Genomic DNA, 23574 nt, shown 5'->3' with positions numbered 1-23574 from the left:
GAGAAAACCTTGTAATGCCGTGAGTAAAATACCAAACTACTTAGCAAATTTACTTGGCGCAGCCGCAGTGCGAACATTGCGCATGCACAATTAGCAGAAAATCGCTGCGATGCGAAGAAAATTACAGAGCGAACAACTCGGAATGAGGGCCATAGTCACAAGCGTACCATGCAGAAATTATGTACCATAAACTGCACTGGACATGCAATACAAAGTAATACTCAGTATGGCTATGGGGGTCATTCTGAGTTTATCGCTAGCTGTTTTCAGTCGCATATATATGATGGCTCACAACAAAACCCGATTTTTGTAACAATAACTATGTACAAGTATTGCAGACAATCCGCACTTGGGATGGGCGCCCAGCATCCACTACGGACTACGAGAAATAGATTTACCGGTGAGTAAAATCTTATTTTCTCTGACGTCCTAGTGGATGCTGGGGACTCCGTAAGGACCATGGGGATTATACCAAAGCTCCCAAACGGGCGGGAGAGTGCGGATGACTCTGCAGCACCGAATGAGAGAACTCCAGGTCCTCCTCAGCCAGGGTATCAATTTTGTAGAATTTAGCAAACGTGTTTGCCCCTGACCAAGTTGCAGCTCGGCAAAGTTGGAAAGCCGAGACCCCTCGGGCAGCTGCCCAAGATGAGCCCACCTTCCTTGTGGAATGGGCTTTTACAGATTTTTGCTGCGGTAGTCCAGCCGCAGAATGCGCCAGCTGAATTGTGCTACAAATCCAGCGAGCAATAGCCTGCTTAGAAGCAGGAGCACCCAGTTTGCTGGGTGCATACAGGATAAACAGCGAGTCAGTTCTCCTGACTCTAGCCGTCCTGGAAACATAATTTTTCAAGGCCCTGACTACGTCCAGTAACTTGGATCCTCCAAGTCCCTAGTAGCCGCAGGCACTACAATAGTTGGTTCAAGTGAAAAGCTGATATCACCTTAGGGAGAAACTGGGGACGAGTCCTCAATTCTGCCCTATCCATATGGAAAATCAGATAAGGACTTTTATATGACAAAGCCGCCAATTCTGATACACGCCTGGCCGAAGCCAAGGCCAATAACATGACCACTTTCCGCGTGAGATATTTTAGATCCACGGTTTTTAGTGGCTCACACCAATGTGATTTTAAGAAAACTCAACACCACGTTGAGAACCCAAGGTGCCACTGGAGGCACAACCGGGGGCTGAATATGCAGCACTCCTTTTACAATGTCTGAACTTCAGGTACTGAAGCTAGTTCTTTTTGGAAGAAAATCGACAGAGCCGAGATCTGTACCTTAATGGAGCCTAATTTTAGGCCCATAGACACTCCTGCTTGTAGGAAATGCAGAAATCGACCTAGTTGAAATTCCTCTGTTGGGGCCTTTTTGGCCTCACACCAAGCAACATATTTTCGCCATATGCGGTGATAATGTTTTGCAGTTACATCTTTCCTGGCTTGAATCAGCGTAGGAATGACTTCCTCCGGAATGCCCTTTTCCTTTAGGATCCGGCGTTCAACCGCCATGCCGTCAAAACGTAGCCGCAGTAAGTCTTGGAACAGACAGGGCCCCTGCTGCCGCAGGTCCTGTCTGAGCGGCAGAGGCCATGGGTCCTCTGATATAATTTCTTGAAGTTCTGGGTACCAAGCTCTTCTTGGCCAATCCGGAACCACGAGTATCGTTCTTACTCCTCGCCTTCCTATTATTCTCAGTACCTTTTGTATGAGAGGCAGAGGGAGGAACACATAAACCGACTGGTACACCCACGGTGTTACCAGAGCGTCCACAGCTATCGCCTGAGGGTCCTTTGACCTGGCGCAATATCTTTTATAGCTTTTTGTTGAGGCGGGACGCCATCATGTCCACCTGTGGCCTTTCCCAATGGTGTACAATCCTTTGGAAGACTTCTGGATGAAATCCCCACTCTCCCGGGTGGAGGTCGTGTCCGCTGAGAAGATCTGCTTCCCAGTCGTCCACTCCGGGAATGAACACTGCTGACAGTGTTAACACATGATTTTCCGCCCATCGGAGAATCCTTGTGGCTTCTGCCATCGCCATCCTGCTTCTTGTGCCGTCCCGTTGGTTTACATGGGCGACTGCCGTGATGTTGTCTGATTGGATCAGTACCGGCTGGTTTTGAAGCAGAGGCCTTGCCTGACTCAGGGCATTGTAAATGGCCCTCAGTTCCAGAATATTTATGTGTAGGGAAGTCACTTGACTTGACCAAAGTCCCTGGAAGTTTTTTCCCTGTGTGACTGCCCCCCAGCCTCAAAGGCTGGCATCCATGGTCACTAGGACCTAGTCCTGTATGCCGAACCTGCGGCCCTCTTGCATGGAACCTGCCGAATGGGATTGCTTCGTAGGAAGCTACCATTTTTTCCCAGGACTCGCGTGCAATGATGCACCGATACCTGTTTTTGCTTCAGGAGGTCTCTGACTAGAGATGACAGTTCCTTGACTTTCTCCTCCGGGAGAAACACTTATTTCTGTTCTGTGTCCAGAACCATCCCCAGGAACAGTAGACGTGTCGTAGGAACCAGCTGTGACTTTGGACTGTTTAGAATCCAACCGTGCTGTTTTAGCACTTTCCAAAATAGTGCTACCCCGACTAGCAACTGCTCCTTGGACCTTGCCCTTATAAGGATATTGTCCAAGTACGGGATAATTAAAACTCCCTTTTTTCGAAGGAGTATCATAATTTTGGCCATTACCTTGGTAAACACCCTCGGTGCCATGTACAGTCCAAACGGCAGTGTCTGGACTTGGTAATGGTAATCCTGTACCACAAATCTGAGGTACTCCTGGCGAGGATGGTAAATGGGGACATGCAGGTAAGCATCCTTGATGTCCCGGGATCCCATGTAATCCCCCTCGTCCAGGCTTGCAATAACCGCCCTGAGCGATTCCATCTTGAACTTGAATTTTTTATGTATGTGTTCAAGGATTTTAAATATAAAATGGGTCACACCGAACCATGCGGTTTCGGTACTCCAAACCGTGTGGAATAGTAACCCCGTCCTTGTTGAAGTAGGGGCACCTTGAGTATTACCTGCTGGGAATACAGCTTATTAATTGCCTCTAGCGCAGCCTCCCTGCCTGAGGGAGTTGTCGGCAAGGCATATTTGAGGAAACGGCGGGGGGGGGGGGGACATCTCGAATTCCAGCTTGTACCCCTGAAATACTACTTGAATGAAACAGGGATCCACCTGTGAGCGAGCCCACTGATCGCTGAAATTTTTTTGAGACGGCCCCCCACCGTACCTGGCTACACCTGTGGAGCCCCCGCGTCATGCTGTGGACTCAGAGGAAGCGAGAGAAGAATTTTGATTCTGGGAACAGGCTGACTGGTGCAGCTTTTTCCCTCTCCCCATGTCTCTGTACAGAAAGGAAGCGCCTTTGACCCGCTTGCTTTTCTGAAGCCGAAAGGACTGTACCTGATAATACAGTGCTTTCTTAGTCTGTGAGGAAACCTGAGGTAATGGATACGAGGTCCCAGAGACCATCCCCAAATAATTCCTCACCCTTATAAGGCAGAGTCTCTATGCGCCTTTTAAAGTCAGCATCACCTGTCCAGTGACAGGTCTCTAATACCCTCCTGACAGAATGGTCATTACATTCATTTTGGATGCCAGCCGGCAAAATATCCCTCTGTGCATCCCTCATATATAAGACGACGTCTTTAATATGTTCTCATGTGTGACAGGGTCACCGACCACGCTGCAGCAGCACGATCTGCAGGTCTCAGTCTAGTACCTGAGTGTGTAAATACAGACTTCAGGATAGCCTCCTGCTTTTTTATCAACAGGTACCTTCAAAGTGGCCGTTCCTAAAACAGCAGTGCCACCTTTTTTGACAACCGTGTGAGCGCCTTATCCACCCTAGGGGATATCTCCCAGCGTAACTTATCCTCTGGCGGGAAAGGGTACGCCATCAGTAACTTTTTAGAAATTACCAGTTTCTTATCGGGGGGAAACCACGCTTTTCACACACTTCATTCATTCATCTGATGGGGGAACAAAACACTGCCTGCTTTTTCTCCCCAAACATAAAACCCTTTTTTAGTGGTACTTGAGTTAATGTCAGAAATGTGTAACACATTTTTTATTGCCGGGATTAAGTCACGGATGTTCCTAGTGGATTGTGTATATGTCTCAACCTTGTCGACACTGGAGTCAGACTCCGTGTCGACATCTGTGTCTGCCATCTGAGTGAGCGGGCGTTTTTTTGAGCCCCTGATGGCCTTTGAGACGCCTGGGCAGGCGCGGACTGAGAAGCCGGCTGTCCCACAGCTGTTACGTCATCCAACCTTTTATGTAAGGAGTTGACACTGTCGGTTAATACCTTTCACCTAACCATCCACTCTGGTGTCGGCCCCACAGGGGGCGACATCACATTTATCGGCATCTGCTCCGTCACCATATAAGCCTCCTCATTAAACATGTCGACACAGCTGTACCGACACACCGCACACACACAGGGAATGCTCTGACTGAGGACAGGACCCCACAAAGCCCTTTGGGGAGACAGAGAGAGAGTATGCCAGCACACACCAGAGCGCTATATAATGTGGGGATTAACACTATAACTGAGTGAAATTTCCCCAATAGCTGCTTGTATATATAATATTGCGCTTAAATTTAGTGCCCCCCCTCTCTTTTTAACCCTTTGAGCCTGAAAACTACAGGGGAGAGCCTGGGGAGCTTTCTTCCAGCTGCACTGTGAAGAGAAAATGGCGCCAGTGTGTCTGAGGGAGATAGCTCCGCCCCTTTTTTGCGGACTTTTCTCCCGCTTTTTTCTGGATTCTGGCAGGGGTATTTACCACATATATAGCCTCTGGGGCTATATATTGTGGTATTTTTGCCAGCCAAGGTGTTAATATTGCTGCTCAGGGCGCCCCCCTCCCCAGCGCCCTGCACCCTCAGTGACCGGAGTGTGAGGTGTACATGAAGAGCAATGGCGCACAGCTGCAGTGCTGTGCGCTACCTTGGTGAAGACTGATGTCTTCTGCCGCCGATTTTCCGGACCTCTTCTTGCTTCTGGCTCTGTAAGGGGGACGGCGGCGCGGCTCCGGGACCGAACACCAAGGACTGGGCCTGCGGTCGATCCCTCTGGAGCTAATGGTGTCCAGTAGCCTAAGAAGCCCAATCCGGCTGCAAGCAGGCGAGTTCGCTTCTTCTCCCCTTAGTCCCTCGCTGCAGTGAGCCTGTTGCCAGCAGGTCTCACTGAAAATAAAAAACCTAAATCTATACTTTCTCAGGAGAGCCCCTAGTGTGCATCCAACCTCGGCCGGGCACAAAATCTAACTGGGGCTTGGAGGAGGGTCATAGTGGGAGGAGCCAGTGCACACCAGGTGACCTAAAGCTTTCTTTAGTTGTGCCCAGTCTCCTGCGGAGCCGCTATTCCCCATGGTCCTTACGGAGTTCCCAGCATCCACTAGGACGTCAGAGAAAAGTGGAATACATAAGTGTGGGAAATGAGTTTGTAACTGACTAAGCATGAGAGGTTGTAAGGAATGGATATTTACGAACTGGTACAAATACCACAAACCCTGGAGAGACCAGTTCCTAATGTGATGAGATTGTGGACCATTTACAAAAGCAGGATTATCGACTAATGGAAGAGAGAGAATTATAAAGGGAAAATTTCAAAAGAAAGCGGGATTGTCTCCAGGTGCCGCAATTGGTGGCTAAAAGGATATTGCCCTTGATCTCCGCCTGTAAGGAGTACGGGCGAGTATGGAGCAACGCAGTAAAGTGGATGTGAGGACTAAACGCCTTTTCTAATGGGGTGTTGGTAAAACTGTTGGCTTGGCCTATACAGTCCATTGCGAAGCGATAATTCACCACCAGAGAATATCTCTGAAAGGTAGATTTACTCCCCCCAAGATCTGTAGTGTGTTGCAATTTATAAAGAGAAATTTTATGTAGGGAAACAGCTTGTTTAGTATTATGAAAAAAAAAAAAAAAAGGTTATCAGCAAAAGCAGACACCTTAATTTTCTGATTTGTTATAGAAATACCCTGCCAACCAGTCAGGTGTAGAAAATGTAAAATCAGCGGATCAAAGGCTCCTGGGAACAGGAAGGGGCCTCAACAACTTCCTTCTTCAGTGCATGCTGCTGTGTGTTGCTGTTCCAGGCTCCACTCTGTTTCCCAGAACATTTCTACATTGTTTATCGCCCAGAGTTATTCAACATCGCACTTCTCCAAGTGCTTCCTGGTGCTGTGTGCTATCAACAATTTACAGTACTGCAGAGGATATCGCTACGTGTTCTCCAGTGCCGATTACCATCAGATATCTCTACGTGTACTCCAGTGCCGATTACCAACGGATATATCTACCTGTTCTCTAGTGCTGATTACCAACAGAATATATCTACCTGTTCTCCAGTGCCGATTACCATCGGATAGCTCTACGTGTTCTCCAGTGCTGATCACCGTCAAATATCTCTATGTGTTAAGTACAGAGTGCTATCAGTCTACATCAATTGTTATTTCATTATCTTCTAGTTCTCCAGTGTCTCAAGGAACTGAGTGCTATCGGTCATCATTGTAGCCATTACAAGGATCCACTATTAGTCAGTCTACCAAATATCAACAGTTATTCATTGCTCCTGTTATTTCCAAACTTCGTTCATTGTTTAAAGCCAAGCATCCTATACTGACTTTTATTTATGACTCTATTTATTATAGTCTATCAGATACATACTCTCTGTTGCCTCAGTTATGACCGGGTACCTGACCAGGGGGCCACGACCTGCCATCGGGTGCAGTAAAACCCAAATCCCCATTGGAGGGGGTCACTGGTGAAAACCTCCCGGTTTGTTAGACTCTGCGCCCTTGGTCAGGTCTCGCCAACATCCAGTAATAGCGCTATATGAGGAAGTCCTATATTCATCCTCCTCGTCTCGTGTGGCAGTCTCCATCTGTAACCCCCTCTCTACGCAAGTCAGCTGAGTACACAGGGACCCAGGTCGTGACAGTCACTAGATATGGCATCATGCGGAGGCAAAGGGTTTTTGGTGATTTGATGAAGTTAGCAGCAGATTTGGGAGTGTCAAAGATGTGAGTCTGGCCATTATGGAAGATTCACAATTTTGCCAGTTATAGGAGCACAAAACGGAAGCCTTCTTCGAACAATTCTTTGCAAACAGGACAGAATTCCCTCCATCTCATGGCAACATTGTAAGAAAAGCCTGGAAGAGGAGTAACTTAGAGTCTTTATTGGTAAGGGGGTATATTCAATTCAAGTCGGATCCTTTACGACAAGCATTGTCGGAAAGGATCAGACAGAGCACTATTAAATTTGGGCCAAGTCCGACAACTATCACATGCTCCTATGCTGCTCATACCCCGTGCTGTCCTGTGGCCGGGTCGTCTAATGCAGAGCGCCGGTGTCCCGTCGTGCTGTTGCTGTGACGGACCTGCTCCTCCTCTCAGCTCGTCCTCAGTTGTTCCCATGTGTGAGATCACAGGGAGGGGATGGAGGGAGCCTCAGATCCCCACACTCAGCCAAACAGCCCAGTGCTGGCCGGGGAGCGCTGCACATCGCTGCCGGGAGAGAGGAGCCTGGCCGGGGACAGCCTGTCTATAGAGGTACCAGCCTATGCGCCCTGCTGCCCCTATAGCCCGCGGTCTCTTCCTCCTAATTCTCTCCCGTCCCCACACCCCTCAAAACATGTCCTCGCTCCCCCGTCTCATCTCCTCAACCCAACTTTTTTGAAAGTTGGATTGAGATTGTCGAAAACGGGGCCAAAACCTGTCGGATTTGGACGCGTTTCCGACAAAAGCACGTGGATCCGCGGCTATTCCGACGATCCACATGTTTTCCGACAAGTCGGGAATTCCCAACTTGTCAGAAAAAAACAGCCGGCATTGAATAGGTCGAACCCCTTCTGACCTAAACCTGTCGGAAACTGAAGTCTCTCCGACAAGAGGCAGTTTCCGACAAATATTGAATACACCCCAAGGTCGGACTGTTTGCGATAGGCTTCCATCGGCTTTACTTTGTCAGCATACTGTAGTTCAGAATGCGCATAATGACCGGCCTCGGTCGCTTCTGGGCGGCAGGACTATATGGACTGATCCTGTGGACACGCTCAATGTGCATAAATATGCTTTTAAGAGCAGCAAGATGTTGCTAAGAATCTATTTGTATTCTACATTGATTACAAACACTTTACTCATCAATTTACATTAGTAAATAATTTCTAGAGCGTGGTATGTACAACTCTTTTTACATTTTTAGAAAATTGTCCTTACGAATTTGACTTTCACCTTATGTGCGATTAAACACACCTGTCCCATCAATCTAGATTTGTTTTAAAATCAATAGGTCAGGTTCCTACCACTTTCTCAGTACTCCTACATCACATAAGCACTTCTACAAAAATGTACAGTACTGTATAGTCAATTATGATAACATTGGGAGTAATCTGAATGTGGGTCATACCAATGTGGTAGATAGAATTCCATCTTACAGTGACTTCATGCAAAATATTATATTGTATAGAACCTTCTAAATATGAACATTAAAACAGGCAAGTCTGACATTAGTGAAATGTAAGAATCTTTCTTCACTTGGCTATTGTTTACTGCTTTGCAATTAACGAATACAGACTAACCAACGGACCGTATACATGCGTGTATGAATTTGTGATTTTCTGGCCATTTGTCAGAGAATATGAATGATAACTCACAAACTTTTCTTTCACTCATGGTTAGTGGTTGGGTGATGCCACTTATTGTCAAACAACTGTGTTTACTCTTTTTAAATCATAATGACAACAGAAACTACCCAAATGACCCTGATCAAAAGTTTACATACCCTGGAGATTTTGGCCTGATAACATGCACACAAGTTGACACAAACGAGTTTGAATGGCTACTAAAGGTAACCATCCTCACCTGTGATCTGTTTGCTTGTAATCAGTGTGTGTGTATAAAAGGTCAGTGAGTTTCTGGACTCCTGAAAGGCCCTTACATCTTTCATCCAGTGCTGCACTGACGTGTCTGGATTCTGAGTCATGGGGAAAGCAAAAGAATTGTCAAAGGATCTGCGGGAAAAGGTAATTGAACTGTATAAAACAGGAAAGGGATATAAAAAGATATCCAAGCAATTGAGAATGCCAATCAGCAGTGTTCAAACTCTAATTAAGAAGTGGAAAATGAGGGATTCTGTGGAAACCAAATCACGGTCAGGTAGACCAACAAAAATTTCAGCCACAACTGCCAGGAAAATTGTTCGGGATGCAAAGAAAAATCCACAAATAACTTCAGCTGAAATACAGGACTCTCTGAAAAAAAGTGGTGTGGTTGTTTCAAGATGCACAATAAGAAGGCATTTGAAGAAAAATGGGCTGCATGGTCGAGGCGCCAGAAGAAAGCCATTACTACGCAAATGCCACAAAGCATCCCGCTTACAATACTCCAAACATACACAGAGACAAGCCTCAAAACTTCTGGAACAAAGTAATTTGGAGTGATGAGACCAAAATTTAACTTTTTGGCCACAACCATAAACGTTACATTTGGAGAGGAGTCAACAAGGCCTATGATGAAAGGTAGACCATTCCTACTGTGAAATACGGAGGTGGATCGCTGATGTTTTGGGGATGTGTGAGCTACAAAGGCACTGGAAACTTGGTCAAAATTGATGGCAAGATGAATGCAGCATGTTATCAGAAAATACTGGAGGAAAATTTGCACTCATCAGCCCGGAAGCTGCGCATGGGACGTACTTGGACGTTCCAACATGACAATGATCCAAAACACAAGGCCAAGTCGACCTGTCATTGGCTACAGCAGAATAAAGTGAAGGTTCTAGAGTGGCCATCTCAGTCTCCTGACCTCAATATCGTTGAGCCACTCTGGGGAGATCTCAAACGTGCAGTTCATGCAAGACAGCCCAAGAATTCACAGGAACTGTAGGCTTTTTGCCAAGAAGAATGGGCATCTTTACCATCTGAGAAAATAAAGAGCCTCATCCACAACTACCACAAAAGACTTCAAGCTGTCATTGATGTTAAAGCGGGCAATACATGGTATTAAGAACTGGGGTATGTAAACTTTTGATCAGGGTCATTTGGGTAGTTTCTGTTGTCATTATGATTTAAAAAGAGTAAACACAGTTGTTTGACAATAAATGGCTTCACCCAACCACTAACCATGAGTGAAAGAAAAGTTTGTGAGTTATCATTCATATTCTCTGCCAAATGGCCAGAAAATCACAAATTCTGCTAGGGTATGTAAACTTATGAGCACAACTGTATGTGTTTAATTTTAGCTATATAGGTAAAGGAAGACTGTGTTTAAAGCAGACTAATATAACCACTTTTAAGCTTGTAATATATGCTAATTATTGCAGGAGCTCCTTCTTCTGGATATGTATGATACTATATTGTTACCATCTATTTGTGTCATTATAGAGAATGGATTTTTGCCATTTAATTTGAATACGTTACTTATTCTTATGGGCACACATCAACTGCGCTGCTTTTTTTTCTTTCTGTTTCTCAATCTGCAAATGCGCAGAAAGAATCTTCTTCAGCCCCCTGGCAGTTATATAGCGCCCCAGAGTTCTATGTGAATACCATTTTGGAGCGCAAGTGCTCTACATCGATGTTACATTCACCAGCATAGAGTGGAACGGACATTACTCAACGATGTGATCTGTGGAAGGACACGGTGAATTAAGGTGGGGGTGGAGGGGTGGGGTTAATGTTACACCACTGGGGGTTGTGTGTGTGTATATATATATATATATATATATATACAGTATTTGCTGGCGTATAAGACTACTTTTTTGCCCTGAAAAACATGCCTCCAAGTGGGGGGGTCGTCTTATACGCCGGGTGCATTTCAGTTGGGATAGACATAGCTGCCATAGTGGCCTTCCGATACTCGCCCGGTGCCCATAGTGGCCTCCCGATGCCCGCCCACCTCACTCTACTCACCATCCAGTATCGCGCGATATCCAGTGCGGCCGCGGCGGGTCACTAGTGCCAATTACAGGGAGATGCAGGGACTGGCCGGAGGCGCTGCAGTCGCGTTGTGGCCGTACAATGGTGACAATGACAGGTACTGTAATGGCACTAATACTAATACTAATGGCACTCATGTGAAACCGGTAACACTAAATGCACACAGGGGTATACTTTTATACATTTTACAACTTTCTCCTCGCCCCCTCCCCCCTTCTTATGCATACCTTGATAAATACTCCCTATCCAAATCTCTTATCAGGTCATAATATACAGTATGTCACAAATCTGATGTTCTTTTACGTTTTATTTGGTGTGTGGAAGGGGGTAGTCTTATACGGCGAGTATATAACAAACTCTATATTTTGAGTGGAAATGTTGGGGGTCGTCTTATACGCCCAGTCGTCTTATACGCCGGCAAATACGGTATATATATTTTTTTTTTTATATGTGGGGTTGCCTGGACACTGTGTGTGCATGTCGGAGGGGGAGGGGGGTGTTAATGCCACTGGGGAATTTAGTGCTACTGGGGGGGAGTGAGAGAAATTGTCACAGTGGGAGACCTATGTACAACGGGAAAGGGTGGGTTCAGGGAGTAAACAGACCCTATAGGAATTTTTAATCAACATTTTTTGAGGTCCCCTTTGGACAATAAAAAAAAATAAAAATCATCAGTTAAGTGGTTAAGTATTTACCAAGATCAAACAGCATCCTCTGAATTGCTAACCCTAATAATATACTGTCGAATTAAACATGTTTGCAAAAACTGAAAAAAAAATAGGATTTTGATACCTACCGGTAAATCCTTTTCTCCTAGTCTGTAGAGGATGTTGGGGACCACATCAAGACCATGGGGTATAGACGGGATCCGCAGGAGACATGGGCACTCTTAAGACTTTTCATTGGGTGCGAATTGGCTCCTCCCTCTATGCTCCTCCTCCAGACCTCAGTTATAGGAACTGTGCCCAGGGAGACGGACATTTCAAGGAAAGGACTAACTTTAATACTAGTGGTGAGATACATACCAACTCACACCCTCAACCATGCCGCACACATGGCATGCAACATAACACATGCCAACAGGCATGAAACAATTGCAGCAACATGCTGAAAAACTAAGATAACACAACCAACTTGTGTAACTCTAATAACTAAACTGCAGGTAAAGTACGCACTGGGACGGGCACCCAGCATCCTCTACGGACTAGGAGGAAAGGATTTACCGGTAGGTATCAAAATCCTATCTTCTCATATGTCCTAGAGGATGCTGGGGACCACATCAAGACCATGGGATTTATACCAAAGCTCCAGTGCGGGCGGGAGAGTGCGGACGACTCTGCAGCACCGATTGACCAAACTTTAGGTCTTCATCGGCCAAGGTGTCAAACTTGTAGAACTTAGCAAATGTGTTTGACCCCGACCAAGTAGCTGCTCGGCACAGTTGTAATGCCGAGACCCCCCCCCCCCCCGGACAGCCGCCCAGGATAAGCCCACCTTCCTAGTGGAATGGGGCTTCACTGACGTCAGCAACGGCAATCCAGCCGTAGTATGAGCTTGCTGAATCGTATTTCTGATCCACCGTGCAATAGTCTGCTTGGAAGCAGGACACCCAATCATGCTGTGAGCATACAGGACAAACAGGGCCTCTGTTTTCCGTATACGAGCCGTTCTAGCAACATAGATTTTCAAAGCTCTAACCACATCTAGAGATTTTGATTCAGTGAATGTGTCAGTAACTACTGGCACAACTATAGGTTGGTTTATGTGAGAAGATGAAACCACCTTAGGTAGAAAATGTTGTCGAGTTCTCAACTCTGCCCTATCTTCATGGAAGATCAGGTAAGGGCTCTTGTGAGACAAGGCCCCCAATTCAGACACCCGTCTTGCAGATGCCAAAGCCAAAAGCAGCACCCTGTACTTGTCAGAAGTGGAGGAGAGGACCAGCATGTTCTCTGCAGCCTGAGGAGAAAGAGAAAATGGCGCTGAGTAGTGTGCTGGCTGCCTGAGGAAGAAGCTCCGCCCCCGCAATGGCGCTTCCTTACACTCAGCATACATCATGATATTTATACTGGCGGGGGTAGGGATGTGCCAGCGGCATCTTATGCCCCCTTTTAGCCAGTTTGAGGTATATTTCTTGCTGCCCAGGCCCCCCCCCCCCGCACTCTGCAGTGCCTGTGTGTGCGGGCAGCATTGGCGCAATGCGCTCCCGCCAGCCGCGCCGTACCTCAGCCGTCACTTACTTGATAGAAGATCATTCTTCTCATACTCACCTGTCTTCTGACTTCTGGCTCTGCGAGGGGGGTGACGGCGTGCTGTGGGAGTGAGCATCTAGACACGGCTAGCGTTCAGTACCCTTCAGGAGCTAATGGTGTCCTGTCAGCCAGAAGCAGAGCCATGAAACTCTTTAGGAAGTTGGTTCTGCTTCTGCCCCCTCAGTCCCACAAAGCAGGGAGTCTGTTGCCAGCAGTTCTCCCTGAAAATAAAAAAACCTAAGTCTTTTCAGAGAAACTCAGTAGAGCTCCTCAGAGTGCATCCAGTCTGCCTGGGCACATTTCTAAAACTGAGGTCTGGAGGAGGGGCTTAAAAAGTGAAATGAAAAGTCTTAAGAGTGCCCATGTCTCCTGCGGATCCCATCTATACCCCATGGTCTTGATGTGGTCCCCAGCATCCTCTAGGACGTATGAGAAAAATTGGTTAAGCAATGTTATTAAGGTTGACACATGGAGAAAATAATTTCTGTTGCAATTGTTATAAAGGAATAAGTAAAATATAAACTCAAAATGAAAACACTTTAATTGTTGCACTTTTCATGCTAGAACGCATGATAAAAAATTGCAGTTCTGTGTTCTGTTATTTACATCATGTTTCAGAATATAGGAAGTCTTGTCCCATGCCAGCTTCTTCCAGAGAGAACAGTTCTTCTGCCATACCAGCTGCACTCCTAATAACATAATAGTAAAATGACAAAATAAATAAATAATAACAGAAAAATATACCCAAAAGCATTTAGAAAAAAAAAAAAAAAAACATACTACAGCTAGACATGAAAGCAGAGGAGATGATGTGGAGAGAATTCCTGCTGGAAAGTCAAAAGGCACTCACATGTCACTGCTTCGTGTAAAGCAGCACAAGATGCAAATAGAAAAACCGGATTAGCAAACACAGAAACGGATTCCTTTGAACAAATAAATGGTACGAGCTGGAAGTTGATAGCTTTGTCCAAAGGAGGATGATTATATCTGTATCACTTTATGTTTATAGCGAAAGCGCATCTGTGGGTAACAGTTTGAGGCACCTATTTATAGGTTTTAGAATGGCTTCAGGCAATCTCATTATAGCAGTGAGATGATTAAACATTTAATAACAGGCTACACAAACTGGGTTTATATTTTCATAAAAAAACTTGTTAATAATCACTTGTACATATATACTCAAATTTTCTAATTCAAGGACTATGCAAAGATTTGTCCAGTAAATATTTTGTACCCTATCCCAACCTTCCTCTTCATCTGTAATTACTAATCATAAAAGGTTAAATCCAGAGGAAAGAGGGGGCTAAAGTCTTGTTTTGAGATGCTCCATAATAGACTAGCTAATATGTACCAAGGGGGTTATTCAGGTTTGTTAGCAAACCAAAAAGCACACTATGTTGCACTGCGGTTGGGGCAGATGTAACATGTGCAAAGAGAGTTAGATTTGGGTGGGTTATATTGTTTCTGTGCAGGGTAAATACTGGCTGCTTTATTTTTACACTGCAATTTAGATTTCATTTTGAACACACCCCACCCAAATCTGCACGTTATATCTGCCCCCACCCCCCGCACTGCACATGGTTTTGCCGATTAGTGAGCTATTTTGGTTTGTTAACCAACCTGAATAAGGCTCCATGTGTACACCACTATTGAGAATAGATCCCTCTGTCCCCGCCAATTTGACAGAGGTTGTTTTCTCTGAACTAGATCTACTAGTTTGGAAAAGACTCGCATTAAATATTTAAATTCATTATTAATTATTATGAACCTGTGACAAAATATGAATACATTCTTTTTTTGATTAATAAAGCAAATATTTAAGCAAACAGTTACACAGCCGGAGATACAGTATACATTTTAATATACGTGGTCCTATGACTACTCTTTCCGTGGTGCAGGGATCCACAACTGTGACCATACAGATAGGAGCAAGTCCGCAATTCTTTAATAATTATATGGATTCCTGCCTTCCCAAGATCTAAACAGAAAACCTGCTTCAAGGTTTGATAATATTCACAAATCATTCATGTACTCTGATCTTTAAAGGTCTTTTTAGTTTCAAGTCATGCCAGTGCTGCCTAAATGAAAGTTAGTGGGTCCTGATTTATATTGGAGCATAATCTCTTGGTGTTAGGGACACCTTAAAGGCATTAGCGACCTGTTAGGGTCTCCCTAAAGTCATTTACAGCATTTCCAGTATCTGCACAAATGATCAGAAGCTAAAGCAGAAGCAGTTTCTCACTTTTTAATTGAGTATATTACATTCTGGCCTAAAGAGAGCAGTATTTGCAAGGAAATCTAAGCAACAATGAACAGAAGCAGTTCTATGCCAAGTCTTATACAGCACAGAAATGTTTGCTGATATAGACGAGTGGCAAGAAAAATATCTGATTTTTTTACATTTAGCACCAGCATTTATTATTATTTATTTATGACCAGTTATTTATATAGCGCACACATATTCCGCAGCGCTTTTTAATATTTGCCCATTCAAATCAGTCCTTGCCCCATTGGAGCTTACAATCTATATTCCCTATCACATGTACACACACACATTCACACTAGGGTTAATTTTGTTGGGAGCCAATTAACCTACCAGTATATTTTTGGATTGTGGGAGGAAACCAGAGTACCAGGAGAAAACCCACGCAAGTACGGGGAGAATATACAAACTCCGCACAGTTCGGGCCATGGAGGGAATCGAACCCATGACCTCAGTGCTGTGAGGCAGTAATGCTAACCATTACACCGTATGTACTGCATGAACATGGACCAAAAGATTAAATAAAACATTATATATATATATATATAATATCTATCTCACAATTTACATACTTGCCTACTTTTGAAAAAAACATTTTAGGAAGGCTGAGAAAGCAACACCTATGAGAGGCATGGTACAGTGGACGTGTACTTCTCTCCAAATGTAAATGAGCCCCAAAGCAGTTACATAGTTTGGCACATACACACTGGTACTTTTCACGTCTTGTTCCTGTATAGTGCATTATTCCATAATAGTGGCCAAAGAAACCTTATTTAAAAATGCATGCAGCCATAGTGATCATTGTGCACAACCAAAACAGGGAAATGGCACAGATGTTACCATTTAAATGTATACATGTCAGATTTCTTTTTTATTCCAAGTAACAGTTACAGTATATAATGGGAGTAAGGTGTAATCAGGGAGATTGCTAGGCTCTTCAGGGTGTCATTGAGATTGCTGCTACTGTATGTCAGGCAGTCTTCCCTGACACTCAGGGAGGGTTGGCAAGTATGACAATGCCCCTCCCACCCGCCGACCCAAAAATAAATAAATCTGTTTATTTTAGATTCTCTGTATTATATAGGATAGATGAAGATTAGTTAATACTAGTGAAAGAATAGTAAATTCCAAAGGGTTAATAATCTACTTCACAGCTTACACATACCTGTACTTTCTATCAGTATCCCCTTTGTATCACTCACCAAATGAGACTTATTAATCCACCGAGTCTGTGTTGCTTCGTTTCATTTGTCTATAAGATTGCTCTGTAACAGGAGTTGTGTCTAGGAGCCACTTCCTCTCTGCCATCGTCATTTTCCAGTGCAAGGTCAGCTCCTGAAATACTGTGCTAAGTGATACCTGATGACAGAGAGGAAAACATGCAATAACTGCAGCTCATATAGGCCTGGCAGTCATGTTACTGGCCATGTAGAAATACCAACCTCCTCAAAATGCAGTTTATTGAATAACCGAACACTTGCAATGTTCTCTTGCCCTATTTTAGCTTGATATGTAGTAATTCCCAAAGTTGTAGCTCCTGTAAAATAGATAAAACTGGAGGTTGACACTGTGCAGCTTCAGGCTATATGAGCATGTACAGATATGTCCTCATACATCTTTGCTGCAGTCACACCAACCAACCCCTATCTATTGGCACCCCAGGTCGCAAGGGAATCTACTAGTGTTCAGCGTCTTTTTTGCCACGCAATGCAACTAAGCCACACAAGGAGACTGTGCTGATTCGCTAAGCACTTCAATGTGGAGGTCGCAGCTTTTCTCCAATACAAGTTCTGTTTTGCTCTGTATATAGACTCAGTCACACACAATATAAAAGTGTCATACTGTATATCAAAATATTCAGGACAGTCTCCGCAAGTGTCCTAGTCGCACTGCGTTGTGACTAAGACGCATTTTTGGTAAAAAAAGCCTAACTTTAGCAGAGTAGCACAGCACCTGGCAGCTCACTCACGCCAGGCATCACGCACTGCATGACGTATTGAGGCTGGATGTATGAGGACACATCTGTACCAAAGAGTAATTACTCACAAGACTTACCGTAAAATAGCATGAGCCGAACAGACTCTTCGCCAAACCCTTTTCCCCGGAACATGGGTTCTAGAATACCAGAACAAAGGGTGATTGTTATAGAAACAACATTAGGTGGGATGGGGAAGGCAATCATTTAATACAACTACTGGAACTTAGACTGGCTCAAATGATCACAAAAGGCATGAGACATCAACTGTGAAAAAAATCTGACAAAAGAATCTCGGACAGGTATGGCATGTGTGCTGAGCATTATTACCTTTCATTTTTAAAAAAAAATACTTTTTAATATACAGCTGAAATGTTATGAAGCCCCATTCAAACAGTGACCATTCATTCATATTGGTCCTAACCCAGTGGAGAAGATACAGCACATTCCTGATTTACACACAAGCTGAGTATTTACACCTGGCCCGCAAGATTAGAGTAGGAAGCCCCTTCTATACCATGAACAAAAAAAAAAAAAGGAATTTGATACCTTCCAGTTAATTTCTTTTCTCGTAGTCCGTAGGGGATACTGGGATGGTCTTAGTACCATGGGTTATAGAAGAGTCCGATTGGAGCCTTGGCACTTTAAATATTTAGTGTGTGTGCTGGCTACCACCCTCTATGCCCCTCCACCAGATTTAGGGGGACATTTACTAAGCAGTAATAAGAGCGGAGAAGTGAGCCAGTGGAGAAGTTGCCAACCAATCAGCAGCTCTGTATAATTTTATAGTATGCAAATTATAGATGTTACTTCAGTGCTGATTGGTTGCCACGGGCACTTCTCCACTGGCTCACTTCTCTGCTCTTATCACTGCTTAGTAAATGTACCTCCCAGTCTAGGAAACTGCCCGAGGAGACGGACATACATTGAGAGAAGAAATTAGTAAAGTGGTGAGATTTCGAACCAGCACACAATAGGAGGATAGTAACATAACCATATTAGAAATTAGGGACAGCAACAGCTGATCCAACCTACAACAAGTAACAAAATTTGCAGAAACAAAACCAAAGCACAGAGGTGGGCGGTATCCCCTACGGACTACGAGAAAATGAATTACTGGCAAGTATCAAATTCCTATTTTCTCTAATGTCCTAGGGGATACTGGGATGGTCTTAGTACCATAGGGAAGTCCCAAAGCTCCCAGACCAGGTGGGAGAGTGCCGAGACCCCTGCAAAGCAGATAGCCCAAACCGAAGGTCATCAGTAGCCAAGGTGTCAAACTTGTAAAACTTAAACGTATTCGACCCTGACCAAGTGGCAGCTCGGAACAACAGTAAAGCCGAGACACACCGGGCAGCCGCCCAGAAAGAACCCACCGACCTAGTGGAATGGGTTCGGACTGACGCCTGAACCGGCAAAGCTGCCATTGAGTAAGCCTGTTGGATAGTAAGCCCGATCCAATGCACAATAAACTGCTTAAAAGCAGGACAGCCAATTTTGTAGGCATCATACAATACAAAAAGCGAGTCGGACTTCCGTGTCCGAGCAGTCTGTTTGACATAAATCTTCAAAGCCCATACGACATCCAAGGACTTTGGAGTAGCAGCAGTGTCAACAACAACTGGAACCACTATCGGCTGATTGATATGAAAAGCAGACACCACCTTGGGCAGGAACGGTTGACGAGTCCTGAGCTCTGCTCTATCCTCATGGAACACCAGGTAGGGACTCTTAAAGGACTAAGACCCTAGCTCCGACACACTTCTTGCCGAGGCCTGCCAGCCAACAGCATGACAGTCTTCCATGTGAGATACTTCACCTCAACCTTGTGCAAAGTGTTTATACCAGTCAGACTGGAGAAATTTGTGGCACTCATGGTGCCGTGGGGGCCACAAAGGGAGGCTGAATATGAAGGAAACCCTGCAGAAAGGTCTGCACTTCTGGTAGGGCAGCCAACTATTTTTGGAAAAACATAGACAGCCGATATCTGAACTTTAAGAGAACCTAAACGTAGGCCCATATCCATACCTGACTGAAGGAAATGCAGGAAACGGCCCAGATCGAAATCCACAGCAGTAAACTGTCAACTTTCACACCGACAGATATCTCTCTTCCATATAGGATGGTAAGGTTTCGACGTGACCCCTTTTCTGGCTTGGATCATAGTCGAGATAACACTGGCTGGGATGCCCCTTCTGGCTAGAATCTCCCTTTCAACTGCCATGCCGTCAAACGTAGCCGTGCTAAGTCTAGATAGACAAATGGCCCTTGCTGAAGATGATCTTCTCGAAGAGGCATAGAGGCCAAAGACCTTCGATTGACATGGCCAGGAGGTCTGCATACCAGGCTCTGCGCGGCCAATCCTGGGCAATGAGAGTTACCCAAACTCTTTCCCTTCTTAATCTTTTTAGAACTCTGGGAAGCAGAGGACTTGGAGGGAATAGGAACACCAACTAGTAAGACAATGGCGTCGTCCGAGCATCCACAGCTACGCCTTGCGGATCCCTTGTCCTGGAACAATAACACAGGAGCTTCCTGTTGAGTCAAGAAACTATCATGTCAATTTGGGGACATCCCCACCGCCGTGTTAGTTGTTGGAACACCTGCGGATTAAGGCCCCATTCCCCCGGGTGCAGGTCGTGCCTGCTGAGGAAGTCTGCTTCCCAGATGTCTACTCCCGGGAAGAAGATGGCTGAGATGGCTTTGGCATTTTGTTCCGCCCAGAGGAGTATCTTGGATACCTCTCTCATCGCAGCTCTGCTTTTTGTACCTCCTTGTCGGTTTATGTACGCCACTGCCGTTGCGTTGTCAGACTGTACTTGAATGGCCTGTTTCTGAAGAAGATATGAAGCCTGTAGAAGGGCATTGTAAATTGCCCTGAGTTCCAAGATGTTTATCAGGAGGACTGTTTCTTGACTTAACCACCTTCCTTGGAACCGAGCCCCTTGGGTTACTGCTCCCCAACCTCTGAGGCTTGCGTCTGTGGTTAAGAGAATCAAAAGGCTGAATTCCGAATGCTCGACCCGCCACCAGGTCTGCAGCCACCACAGCAGGGAGATCCTGGCCTTGGGAGAGAGACGTATCATCTGATGCATCTGTAGATGTGAACCGGATCACTTGTCCAGCAGATCCAGCTGGAAGGTCCGCGCGTGGAATCTCCCATATTGGATTGCCTTGTAGGAGGCTACCATCTTTCCCAGTAAACGTGTGCAAAGATGCACCAAGACCTTGTTTGGCTTCAGGAGGGACCGAATCATCGTCTGGACTGTCCTTGCCTTGCCCATAGGAAGGAAAATCCTCTGAGACACCATGTCCAGGATCATACCCAGGGACTGAAGTCTCTGCATCGGTTCCAGATGGGATTTTTGCAGATTGAGAACCCATCTGTGTGACGTGAGCAGGTGTGTTGTGAGGCTGATGCTTTCCCTCAACTGATCTCTGGACACAGCCTTGATCAGGAGATCGTCCAGATATGGAACGATGTTCACACCCTGTTTTCGGAGTAGCAGCATCATCTCTGCCATCACCTTTGTGAATACCCTCTGTGCCACTGATAGGCCAAAAGGTAAAGCCTGGAATTGGTAGTGACGGTCCTGCAGTGCAAACCGTAGATACGCCTGATGAAGCAGCCAAATAGGGATGTGAAGATACGAGTCCAGTGATCGCGCTGAGGCCAAAAAAAAGTGGGTCCCAGGGACCCCTCACTTTTAAAAATTGGGGTCCTACCGGTCTTTTTCTGGGTCCCATCAGAATGAAGGTTCTTTTTAATCTTAATCTTGTTTGGACACTACAAAAGTGTTGCAAGGTGGGGGGATGGGGTGACAATGCTGCTGGGCTGTGTAGCATACAGGACACCCTGCACCAGAGGTGTAACTAGACATTTTGGTGCCCTTAGGCAGAAAGGGAATTGGTGTTCCACCTCCCAGATCGCAAAGTATAGGAAATGCGCGCCGCAGGCGCGCTGCAAAAATTTAGGGGCGTGGCTTCACGGGGAAGGGGCATGACCACATAATAGTGCCAATTCACATTACACCACACAGTAGTGCCGCTTATACACATTGCACCAGGTAGAACCTCCTATGCACACTGCGCCAGGCAGAGCACGTCATACACATTGCGCCAGGTAGAGCACGTCATACACATTGCACCAGGTAGAGCACCGAGGCACATTGCAGTAACCAGATTGCAGTGTGATAATCTAGTGACTACTGTACATAAGATGAGAATGCTTATATATAATAGTGAAATGTATATGCTGTATTTGTATCCATCAATCTTTTTTAAAGTGATGCTGGCACGGGAACTGAGCACATGTACCTCTACCAACATAAGACAATAAGACACCAGTAATAACATTATGTGACACTGACAGGTTTCCTTATAAACACTGTTTATGTGTAAGCATAGAAAATTGGGCAAAGGTTTCTTAATGAAGTGAATGTTACAGTATCCCACTCCCTCACTCGGGCAGAGCACCGTGTACTGTGCCATGTCTGGACACCCGCCAGCCCCAATCACCTGTTTTAAACGTGAGCTGAGGTTCATTCTTGGACCCAAACTCCTGGATCAGGACCACGAATATGACCCCGCTTGTGTTCTGGATGCCAAAGACGGACCCATTGCACCACATGGCGGAGAGCATGACCAGCCATCCCCAGCCACCTTCCGGGTGTACAAACTCTGTGCTGGTCTCCGGGTCGCCTGCTCCTTCAGCAGCAGCAGCAGTGATCTTCTCCCCATCTCCCGGCACGGAGTTCCACTCCCCCCCATTCTCTTGCTTCTCCTCATCAGTGATGAGGGGTGCGCTCTCCTCTGCCGCAGCACTGTCGTCCCCCGCCGGCTCCTCTTCTTCTGCTGCCGGGACATTGGTGGGTAGCTCTTCCTTACTCTGCATCCTGTGTCATCTCTGCACTAATGACACTATATTAGTGGGGAGGAGGTGGAGATGAGCGGGCCAGTCTATCAGCGCTGCAGCACAGATTCATCCATGTGCTGGTGGCGGAGCCCATGTCTGCGGGGAGGAGGATTCAAAGCGGGCGGACTGGCGGGAGACGCTGCAGGGATGATTGGCTGGAGACTACAGGAGGTGATTGGTTGAGGAAACAGCCAGTCACCTCCTGCGTCCCGCTGACTGGCTGGCGCGATCTCAGAGATTCAGATGAGCGTGTCCATCTGCTAAATGTCCCGGAGTATTTGCTGCTGCGGAGCGCGTCCCCGGGGACCCTCCCATTTTAGATAAGTGAGTCCCTAGACATCAAAAGCGGGTAAAATACGCGCTATAGCGCATTTTTGCGATCACTGCGAGTCCTTGATATTCAGGGACACTAGGAACTCCCCTTTCTTCAGACCAGAGACCATCGCTCTCAGAGATTCGATCTTGAATTTGAACACATGTAAATACGGGTTCAGTGATTTGAGGTTTAGGATCGCTCTTGCTGAACCTTCCAGTTTCGGTACCACAAACAAGTTGGACTAATATCCCCTGTTCTGGAGTTGCGGTGGCACTGGAACAATGACCTGCATTCGTAACAGTTTTTGAATAGCTTCCTGTAGGGTTACTCTTGTTTCTTGTGAAACTGGTAAGCCTGACCTGAAGAATCTGTGAGGTGAGATAGTTTGGAACTCTAACCCTGGGATATCAGGTCCTTGACCCAGGAATCCTGGCAGAAATTTTCCCAGACTTGACTGAAGTATTTCAGGCGAGCACCCACCTGCAGATCCCCAAGAGCAAGAGGCCGTTATGCGGAAGGCTTAGGGGAGGCTGAACCTGAACTCTGTTCCTGGGGACCAGCGGCCGCTGGTCTACGAGGTTTACCTCTGGAGGCGTTGGGAGGCACCCCTGGCCTTGCCCCTAAATTTGGCAACCTGAAATGACTGCAGTTTGGATCCTGAGTAAGTTTGTCTAGCTAGCGGAGCTGCAGACGGTAAATAGGTGTACTTACCAGCAGTAACCTGAGAAATCCATTTTTTCAGCTCTTCGCCAAACAGAGCCTCACCTGTAAACGGTTCTGAACTCCCTTTTTGGAGTCAGCATCCGCTGCCCACTGCCGCAGCCATAACCCTCTGCATGCTGACACGGTCATCACTGAAGCGAGTACACTGATCAAGCCTATTTC

At 45.9% G+C, this 23574-nt stretch overlaps 1 protein-coding gene across 4 annotated transcripts in view; it reads right to left on the bottom strand.

Annotated features, from left to right (window-relative positions):
• Positions 1 to 13738: 13738 nt before the first annotated feature.
• Positions 13739 to 23574, bottom strand: part of NAT9 (N-acetyltransferase 9 (putative)) — a 77996-nt gene continuing 68160 nt past the window's right edge. For all 4 annotated transcript variants that reach the window (XM_063960681.1, XM_063960682.1, XM_063960679.1 and 1 more), the window contains 4 exons: positions 17539 to 17598; positions 16926 to 17020; positions 16686 to 16842; positions 13739 to 13909 (listed from right to left, as the gene is read on the bottom strand). In XM_063960681.1, coding sequence (XP_063816751.1) covers positions 16699 to 16842; positions 16926 to 17020; positions 17539 to 17598 — 299 coding nt within the window. In that variant the 3' untranslated portion in view covers positions 13739 to 13909; positions 16686 to 16698. The remainder of the gene's footprint in view (positions 13910 to 16685; positions 16843 to 16925; positions 17021 to 17538; positions 17599 to 23574) is intronic.

Source organism: Pseudophryne corroboree, chromosome 3, assembly GCF_028390025.1.
Source record: "Pseudophryne corroboree isolate aPseCor3 chromosome 3, aPseCor3.hap2, whole genome shotgun sequence".
Lineage (NCBI taxonomy): Eukaryota > Metazoa > Chordata > Amphibia > Anura > Myobatrachidae > Pseudophryne > Pseudophryne corroboree.
This window is presented reverse-complemented; position numbering and strand designations above follow the sequence as displayed.